General features: G+C 36.6%; 1 protein-coding gene across 6 annotated transcripts in view; it reads left to right on the top strand.

Moving 5' to 3' along the window:
* The first annotated feature begins 7,807 nt into the window (after positions 1-7,807).
* Positions 7,808-10,780, top strand: part of LOC126159803 (zinc finger protein 729-like) — a 119,180-nt gene continuing 116,207 nt past the window's right edge. For 5 of the 6 annotated variants that reach the window (XM_049916591.1, XM_049916597.1, XM_049916595.1 and 2 more), the window contains exons 1-2: positions 7,808-7,911; positions 9,482-9,570. In XM_049916591.1, the coding sequence (XP_049772548.1) occupies positions 9,499-9,570 (72 nt within the window). In that variant the 5' untranslated portion in view covers positions 7,808-7,911; positions 9,482-9,498. Of the gene's footprint in view, positions 7,912-8,416; positions 8,872-9,481; positions 9,571-10,780 lie in introns of those variants that run through there. The other variant, XM_049916592.1, reaches the window with a different exon arrangement.

The following is a 10,780-nucleotide window of genomic DNA, read 5'->3' as shown; positions in this document are numbered from 1 at the left end:
AGCTTTTTTGAGTGGATAAGGTGTGGGACGTAGTTGAGAGGTACTGCACAACAATTAGATTTTTGACTCCCTAAAATACAGCTTTTTTGAGTGGAATTCTCATGTCTCCACTCACATGCATGCTGACTGCTTATTCTGACACGAATTTGGCCAACCAGTGGTACAGAAAATTTCATTGACCTCACAAGGTAATTGGCCACCATATTTTCAGCCCCTTTAACACGTCTCACATATGTGGCAAATTGACTAATAATGCTTACTGCCAAAACTACGTCAGGGAAACGTTTCCTTTGGCCTTGTAAAAGTAAAAGTGATGGGCTTGTTGTCTGTATAACCCATAAATAGTGTCACTCAGGAGGGTAAGGCCAGCTTATTTGTTACCCAGTGACCAACTACCATCTTAGCACCATCACAAAAAGCGATGAGCAATTTCATTGACCCACAAATGACAGCAACACCTACGCCACGATCATATACACAGTCCCTGACACCTGCATGCATATGCATCATTCATCATGTATGCCACAAATTCCCACATATTTTGAATTCTGCTCTAGGACAGAAAAGGGGAGGGGGTGGGTTTGGGGAGTGGCCTTGTAGAAGTAGATATCTCTTGAGATTGACATACAGTATTTGTCAGGCACATTGCATCTCTGTTGTGTGTTAGAAAACTATCAGCTCACTTTGGTACATGTATCCAAACTGTCTCTCTCTTCTGGTACAAGTTAATGGCTGACACATATTTCCAGGTTGTGAATAAATCTTCGTTTTTGATTAGCATTCTTATACATGTTATCTTTGTTACGGTTAAAATACCTACAAGTATGGCCAATGACATGTGGTACATTAAGCATATTACATCTAATAACAGTCTGGTGTATTTAATAATATGTTACCATTACCTAACATGCACTTGATAAGTAACAGGTGATTCAGATTAATATTTCATTCCAGAATATGGCTAGAGTACATATACGGGGTTGGTGGCTCTTGCATTGTGTGCTGATGGAAATTTATTCATGCTGGTCATAGGCAATTGGATGACAGTATATGGAAGCCAATAAGAATCACTTAACATAATTATTCCTTTCAGTGGGTGAAATGAATTGATTACATTCTTTGTAGTATGTAGAGCGCAAAAGTAACTTTTATGTGTCTGTTTATTATGAATTTAAGGTTGGTCAGTGATTTTCATAGTTGTTTGATGAATAGTAAAAACTAGATGTACTGACACAATGACCTGTAGTGAAGCGTGAGGCCTAGGTTAGGGCTGCGCTTTGACCAGCTAACTGTGAGTTGGCGAAGCCAACAAATTTGAATGGATGGAAACGTATGTGTGCTGACAGACTGATCTGCAAAGTATTAGTAGCGTAAGGCCTTGAAACGTTGGAATGTGAAAGTTCAGTTGTGAGTTACAAAGCCAATGAAACACAAGACCGAAGTATGACTGAAACAAAAAACATATGTGTACTGTAGCCTGAGATATATGTTCAACATTGCAGTAATCCACTTGTGTGTCTTATTTCCGATTTTGCCGAAAACTGTGAGCAAGTGATTAAATTGTAACCTAACAGAATAAAATAGCAGCTAACTTTATTTAGGGGCCATAGAAAATTCCGAATGAGCTTCCAGATATGCAGCTGACAGCTACTTTTATCCAGTATTTTTAATTAATATGCTGTTGCTACAGCTGTCATGCTACAAAAAAGACATATTCCATCCAAACAGCCATTTTTATTTTCTTGTGTCTTGTATCAGCAGGTATGTTTTGTCACTAAATTAGTGGACACTAGAATCAACTTTGATTTGGTGTATAATTGAGACATACATTTCTCAGAAAGAAAACTTCATTTCAATTGTAAACTATATTTAGCCTAGTATGAGTAGCATTGCGGTATGTATTTTGCGCTGAGCTTGAACATGAGTCCTTTTTTAAACACTACAGAAGGAGGGAACTTATGGCCTTGCCAAGAAAAGGAAATTAGATAAGTCAGTATGGATGTAGCTTATGTTGCAACTTTCTGTTATTGTATTTTGATACTAATTAATTAATGAATAGACACTGTTGTAACATGTTATCTGTGCTATCATTAATTTGCAAGTATAAAATGTAAACAAAATTTTCGTTACGTGGCAAAATATACATCAACTTTGTGAAAGGAATCTGATTCTATATTTCTGCAATAAGTTTCAATAGATGCTTGTTAGTAAGGTAACACAATTCCGTGTTCCTTCCCAAAGAGTGACAATAATTTTACAGAAACCTCAGTATAGGCACGTAGATATTTACATTACTGCACAACTATCAGTATTTTAAGATTTCTTAGCTCCAACATAATAAATTTATTTTCGTTTTTGGTCACAAATGTTACAATGAAATGGCAACAGAAACTTTATTAGTGCTTTCAGATATTTAAAGCTGAATTGGAACTGAAATCAAATTCCATCAGAACGAAAAACTGTTCTTATAAACACAAACACCGATTTACTACCAAATATCCTATGCAAAGCACTTGCAACTTCCGAAAATTCTCAAAAATGCATTTTGCTTCAAGTTGATATACATTTAAATTCTGGATGAAAGATTTTTTTAACGAGGATGTGATTGCTAAAATGGTATCAAGCTTCCAGATAAAATGTTAAACTGGGATATCATACCTCAATACAGATTAAACTATGTGGAGGCTATTGCCTCTATTTTGTTCATTATATATTTTGTAAGTTATTATTTTTTGCGATATTTTTAATTGAAATTTTCAAATTTTGCTGGCTGCTTTGAAGAAGGTTGAGACCCAGGAAGGCAGGATTGGGTTACGATTGCAGACGGGGTTGTAATCAGTTACTGTTAGTTAATATTTCTAATCAATCAAGTACACTTTACTTAGAAATGACAACGAACTTAAAGTTGACCATAAATTAAACAGTATTCCATGGCTGAAGAACTTAGTAGCCATAAATTAATAACTTTTCATGGCTGAAGGCCCAATAGTAATAATTCCAAATGTTTCAAGGCTGAAGGCCTCATTATTAATCTTTAAAGCAGTTAAACATCTTCAAACTAGAAATTGTAGTTATTACAATATTTTTAACTAAAAACCAATCATCAAAATCTTACAACTCACTATTAGAATACAAATGTTTAAATAAAAATTTAAAACAAATAACACCCATGGATGAAAGCCCTAATGACAACAAAATGAAACTGTTTCTCGGCTGAAGGCCCCAAAAGTAATAATTTAAAACTATTTCATGGCTGAAGGCCTGACTAGCAATCTTTTAAGGAGCAGTTAAACATCTTGAAACTTGAAATTACGGTCATTAAAATATTTTTAATTAAAAAATTCATCAAAATCTTACAACTCACTACTAGAATACAATCGTTTAATTAAAATTTAAAGCAAATAGCACTCACAGCTTAAGGCCCTTATGACAACAAATTTAAACTGTTTCTCAGCAATAACCCAGAACGCCGCAACATCGCCCCAAAGATAGTACTACCATTACTAGATATCGATAACCGCCACTGCTGCCACTATCGGACAGACAATGGTTACAAACGGGGTGGCGCCAGTGAAGACAGAAGAAGATGACAAACATAACTACACCAAGTACAGGGTTATTACAAATGATTGAAGCGATTTCACAGCTCTAAAATAACTTTATTATTTGAGATATTTTCACAATGCTTTGCACACACATACAAAAACTCAAAAAGTTTTTTTAGGCATTCACACATGTTCGATATGTGCCCCTTTAGTGATTCGGCAGACATCAAGCCGATAATCAAGTTCCTCCCACACTCGGAGCAGCATGTCCCCATCAATGAGTTCGAAGCATCGTTGATGCGAGCTCGCAGTTCTGGCACGTTTCTTGGTAGAGGAGGTTTAAACACTGAATCTTTCACATAACCCCACAGAAAGAAATCGCATGGGGTTAAGTCGGGAGAGCGTGGAGACCATGACATGAATTGCTGATCATGATCTCCACCACGACCGATCCATCGGTTTTCCAATATCCTGTTTAAGAAATGCCGAACATCATGATGGAAGTGCGGTGGGGCACTATCCTGTTGAAAGATGAAGTCGGCGCTGTCGGTCTCCAGTTGTGGCATGAGCCAATTTTCCACGGGCTACGCGTGAAACTTGCCCGCACGCGTTCAACCGTTTCTTCACTCACTGCAGGCCGACCCGTTGATTTCCCCTTACAGAGGCATCCAGAAGCTTTAAACTGCGCATACAATCGCCGAATGGAGTTAGCAATTGGTGGATCTTTGTTGAACTTCGTCCTGAAGTGTCATTGCACTGTTATGACTGACTGATGTGAGTGCATTTCAAGCACGACATACGCTTTCTCGGCTCCTGTCGCCATTTTGTCTCACTGCGCTCTCGAGCGCTCTGGCGGCAGAAACCTGAAGTGCGGCTTCAGCCGAACAAAAGCTTTATGAGTTTTTCTACGTATCTGTAGTGTGTTGTGACCATATGTCAATGAGTGGAGCTATAGTGAATTTATGAAATCGCTTCAATCATTTGCAATAGCCCTGTACATGTTGTCAACCTACTAATGGCACCAATGCGAGCTGTAGCATGGCACAAAGGTTATTTTTACTATTGTGGTCATTGGGTCTTTATCTGCTGTGCAGTTATTCATAGTATTTCAACCATTCATTACAACTGCTACAAAATATTGTCACATTAGTTAAATACTAGGTTACTCGATCTTGTGCACCTGTGAGGCGTCACTATTACTCTTCCCGCTGCTACAGTTAGGTATCTCTCAGGATTTACTGTTTCATCACAATACTCACTTCAACAAATATGCAAATATTATATCAGTGAGCATTTCTCTGCTACAGTTAGCTATCTTGGATTGCCCAGATGTTCCTTAATAAGAACTGCCAATGATAAACTGAAATGCCGGAGGCAGAATCTTGAACTACACAAGTGTAACACCTAAACTTCATACACGGAAATTTTTATGTTGTCCGTGTGTGATGGTAACATTGTTTACATTGGTAGCACCGTTTGGTGAGCATATTTCCCATTCTTCCTGGTATTGTCCTGTTTATGCCATAAAGAGTGAAAAATCAGGTGTGTTTGTTTGATTTCAGAGCTCTCCTGTAATATTAATTTGTTAGTTATTAGTTCCAGAGGGAAAATATGATGGAATTTGTTCCATGGAGTATTCAGTCTCTTGCTTGTATGTATAATAATATTCTTCTGAAGGACTGTAGCTTTGAAATCAAATTTTAATGCTTCATTTCTCTTTTCTGTTTCCTTCATTTGCTGTGGACGCTGAGTGGAATTTTGTTTTTTAATTTTCGTCAAACTGACGATTAAGGAAAGTTTGAAATATAGAATACACAATATACCAGAATATGTTTGTAATCTTCTGTAAGTACCTTGATTCTTCATGTTTTCGTAAGTGATAAACCATTCAAATCGGTCACTTTCGCTGTACTTTTCTCACCAGTGACAATAATCGTGATTCATTTTCGCCATTGGGTATCTCTGCTTGTATTTTGGTATATCAACTGACATCTGGTAATGAATCAGATGAAGAGCCACAAAAATGAGCAATTGTTAATTTGAAGCATTTTAAGCCAACTGATGGTGGCAAAGTTCAGAGCTATTGTAGACAGCCAATCAAGATGACATTACTGATGTGCACCCGCTTTAAGGAACAGAATTTAGAGATATAGGAAGACATATTCACAGACAAGCAACACCATAAAAATATATAAACATTCAGAACACAAGGATATAAATGTTTCCAAAATCAGATACCAGTGGAAAGAATCCTACATCTCATCCAGGGAACTCCTTGTTCCAGGAGTTTACATGAAAGATCGATGTTGAGACAACTGCAGAAGAAAATGTCTAGAAGTTTATTCATGCAGAAAGGCTGAACATTATTTAAAGATATTACTAATTAGAGATGTATGAGAGAAGAGGAGGCTTTATTTACAGTAATTCAGATGAGATCTTTAAGAAAACTAGCACACGAATGAACTAAAAAAGGAACTTCCCTGTTATGTTCTACTTGCTATGAAGAACAGAATGAATCCAAGTCTGTAAGACCATGTTTCTGAGTAAACTTGGAATCTGTTAAGGTGTTATTGTTACAGTGATGAAGAGAAGAGCATTTGAAAACACAAGTGAAGTAGGCAGAAGGACCATCGTCTAAGGAATGATAGTTCACCAGAACTTTGTGATGGTGTGAGAAATTACATTGAAAGTTTTTCGGTGGCTCAGTCTTACTACTTCCACTCTGGGGGAAAAAAATCCTAAAATTGTCTCTTATCAAGACACTCATGTGCTCACTGTACAAATCTGTGCATACAGACCATATTTACAGGGAGATAGTTTCAGAGGATTATAGTCTCAGTCTTCAAAAAAAGATCAGTGACGTCTATACATAGCCTAAAGTGCCGCAGGGGTCAATAAAGATGCATTTACATATAATTATAATGCTCACCTTTTAGAAAAAGACAGGACTAGAGAAGAAACAAGAGATGGAGCGAGCCCAAAACTTATAAAGGACTTTTGTAAACTGCAACTTCTGTTTTCAGTAACTTTTGTCGACAACAACTGATCCCATCAAAAATGCTTTGTTTTATAAGCAGCAGCTGCATTTTTTAGTTTTGCAGACAATGACATGAAGTCAATACAAGAAGACTGTTCACGTGCTCGGAAATAGAGGGAAAACGAGGAAGATGTGAGACAGCAAGCTGTTTATATTGATTTTGAAGTCTCTACCTGCTATGATGAAGCTTATTTTAGCGATTGTTGTACAGGACAGAACCTAAACAAATTTGTTGTTGCAATGTGCTCCATCCACTATTCAGGAAATATCTAACCTAGAATTAATCAAACACTGGAAAATCTAACCTAGAATACATTGACTTGAAATTCATGTTTATTCATCACAGTGCAATGGAATGTATCTCATTGCATTTGGTAGTCACTAGAGAATTTTAAAAAAGTTGGTAAAAGTGAACTGGCCTGCTGACTGGAATACTATTGCTGAATATGCGACAAAAAGGGGGTGACAAACCTTATATTGTTCGTGAAACAACCCATGAGAAGATTATCAGTTGGCAGTATCATCTGATTCGCTATGTTGCTGTTACGAAAGATGTTAACAGGAAACCAGTCAGATGGCTAAACCGAGTGAGGTGGTGCAGTGGTTAGCACACTGGACTTGCAATTGGTAGAACGATGGTTCAAACCAGTATCTGACCATAGAGATTTAGGTTTTCCGTGATTTCCCTAAATCGCTCCATGCAAAAGACTGGACATTTCATTTTAAACGGTACGGCCCATTTCCTACCCCGTCCTTAACACAGTCCGAACTTGTGCACTGACTCTAATGACCTGGATGTCGATGGGTCGTTAAATCTAATCTTCCTTCCTTCTTCGAATGAGAATGTCATAAAACAGCGTCCATTTGTTATGTGATTTAAAGAAAACTTTGACGGAGAGTTTAGAGCTCATAACTTTAACAAGAAGACAAAAAAAAATCAACAAGCTATCACTGTCAAGCACCTTGTACATGCCGGTCCTGCATGTAACAAAGGAAAATTACAACGATGTGGTGTCCCTGTTCACATCAAGTGCTTCCCACACAGTAGAGTGAAGATTTAAAGTTCCAAGAAATTTTCAAACGCATTCCTTCAATAATTATTTAAAATTATCTGGTTGTTGTACGAAAATTGTGACAATGATTTACCAAAGGGATAGAATATCCTATGGAATTTAATTTTCGAATTTTATCTTTTCTTTTATTCCATATGCTTTTTCATAGCGCACGGCATAGTGCTTTGTCTTGTTGCAAGCTCTTTGGTTTAGTTCGTTGGTGTGTGTAATCAGCTAAAATGTTGTTTTGCGAAAATTTGTGTGTGACATTCTCCAGGTAATTTATAGGCGTTTATAAACAGTAAACAAGAGTTTGATGAGTGGATTATCCGCGAATATGTTGTGACGCTGTGGTAGTTATTTTTGAGGTTGCTGACTCGTTTTAAAATTTTTAGTGGGTACATTTACATGTCTTTAATTGTGATCATATCACCTGTAGTGTGCTTGGTGACATTTTCAGACGGTCTGTGAATGTTGTAATTTTTAGGTTATGTTCATGGCAACCAAATACCTGAGTTAATAGTGATTTCTGTTTTTAATCTGTTCGGTAAAATCGCTTCGTGTATCTTCGCAAAAGAAACGGCTGAGATTGTGACCTGTTGTTAGGAGCAGTTTGTCTTTGCAGTGATCTCCGTAATGTACTTCGGGACTGACGAGAAAAGGCGGACAGTGAAGTTCAAACATTCACTATGTTAATACGGTTATGGTGACTTACTTAGATGCAATTATCTTCACAAACATAATTTGCTGTTATCTGATATAGACTTATAGCGGCTCCAGATGGTAGGGCGAATGTAAGCATTTCTTCAAGTGCCCACAGCTACTACATCATTTCATGGTTTGAGTATGTTCACATGCAAGGAAAGGCTGTAGAAGATATTAAGTCTGTTGCATTGTGCTAATTTTCGCTGTGCTTTGATTATTCGTGTCGTTAGTATTCGCCTAATCATGTGTAAATACCAGTTTGTTGTAGTGTGTGGCCTTTAATTGGAGTTCTGTATAAGAATACTGTAACATTATTTAGGAACTGGCGAAATACGAGGCACAAATTAACTGTAATTTCTCTAACAAAAAGCATTACATGTCATGAGAACTCAATAGATCATTCGTCATAGTTACAGTTAGTAGAAAGATGTTTCTGGAAATCAGTGTTGTAAGAAAAAGCTCACCAATGTTTAATCTTTATGGTAATCAAGAGTAAGAACTTCCACATTGCAGTGTGCAATCTACAGTACAGGTATATGGTTTTCTTTAATAGCAGGTATAGATGCCAAAATGATGATGTTTACTGTGAATTGAGTGTAGAACTGTAAATGAATTCAGATAAAGAAAGTTTCAGTAATACCTATGTTGAAATTGCATATTCACTGATAAGCAAACAATCCATACGTCTGGATTTTCTTCATGTCCCTATCAGACTGTAAATAACACAACAAACAGTGTAGAATGAAATATTTGGTGTTATTAAGTAATATCACTGCAATCTATTGATTGCTTTGATTGTTTGTAATGCTGAAGTTAGTGCATGCACAAAAAAAGACATATTTTCCATAGTGGTCACAATAGGACAATATCTATAAAGTGTTACAAAGGAGCAGTAGTGACTGTAACTTCTCCGTTTCCAGTGCATATAATTTTATTATTGTTCTCACCCTTCATGACCTGAGAAATGTAAATGAGTTTATATCACTGAACACTCTTTTCCTCAGCCACTTTGAATCAGTTTCCTGTGTAATCACCCATTTACTGCACCCAGTAGATGAGTGAAAATACTGCCTTTGAGTTACACCTCATAGTAACAATGGAAACAGTGTACAGCTGTTCTTATCTGATTGCTTTTTTTTCAGATTGTAGAACTGAAGCCATGTTCCAGGAACCAACTATATGGATAAAAAAAGAGGAAACGGATGAAGTACAAACTGAGTTATGCTCTATGGTAAGTGGCTTATTTGTATTTCTTATAAGTGTCTCATTTTTTTCTGTGTGCAGTATCATGTGTGAATACATACAATTGATGTCATATTGCTGGAAACATGAGTAATACTGTTTACTAAAAAGCTGATGAACTCTCAGTCTTAAATATAACATTTTGCACAGTGCATTGAAATTAGCCTTATATTAAACCCCACATAGAACTGAGCAAGAGTTTCAATGTAATGTTCAGTAAACATGGAAACCTTCAATGCACAACCCAATTATACTGATGAAGTGGTTGCCATAAAGTGGGTATATTCTGCTCTGATACACTTCTTGTAAATGACAACCTTAATGTGCAACTTGAGAATAACTATTGTCATACTGAATGTTAGCAGTGCCATTAAATGTATAAATGGTATGGGTGCAGGTAATGCATGTGTCGTGTTAATGCAGTGTATCGTGCTATGGAATGAGAGTTGTAATTTATTTATTGATGATGTAAAATAAATTAATTGTAAATAATGTTGAAGTGACATTCGCATGGTCAATAATCTGAGAAGTACATTGGGAGTACTATTAACATCAGGTGTTGACTTTGAATATGTGAATAAAGTGGAAGTAGAACTGTCAGCAGTAAATATAAATTTCAGACAGGTGCAGAATTAATTTGTGTTTCAGCAACAAAGTTTTGATGAAGCCATGGAGTTATACATTAAATACTGACAGGTTTGTTCATAACAACTTTCTTCATTTGCTACACATTGTTACACATATTGTTTGTAAAATTACCAGGATGTGCAGTGCAACCATTTGTAGGGTATTCAGCTTCAGCAGGCAAACAGATTCACTTCATGCCACTAGTATTTTTATTCTGACAATCAGAACTGAGGATCCTGACACAATCACACAAACTACTTGTAACTATCTGTTTTGATACCCATTTTGGGTGCAACTGCAGAAGTACTGTGAAAGCACTAATGCTGCATTTGCATTTGAATATACGTGAGTGCTTCATTATAGTTTATACAAACTATGTGAACAGCTTGCAATTCATTTGACAGGCAGTATCACAACAGTAATCCTAAACCATCACTGTGAGGAAATGATAGGAAAGTAAATATACTACATTTTATTAAACACAGCAAAAGAGTGGTTAGACCCAACATAGTTCAGGCTTTGCCTTTGACCCCTGATGTAATGATAGTTTAGCATATAGAATATCTATGCAC

This window comes from Schistocerca cancellata, unplaced genomic scaffold (genome assembly GCF_023864275.1).
Source record: "Schistocerca cancellata isolate TAMUIC-IGC-003103 unplaced genomic scaffold, iqSchCanc2.1 HiC_scaffold_1147, whole genome shotgun sequence".
Taxonomy (NCBI): domain Eukaryota; kingdom Metazoa; phylum Arthropoda; class Insecta; order Orthoptera; family Acrididae; genus Schistocerca; species Schistocerca cancellata.
The sequence above is the reverse complement of the archived record's forward strand: the minus strand, read 5'-3'. Positions and strand labels throughout refer to the sequence as shown.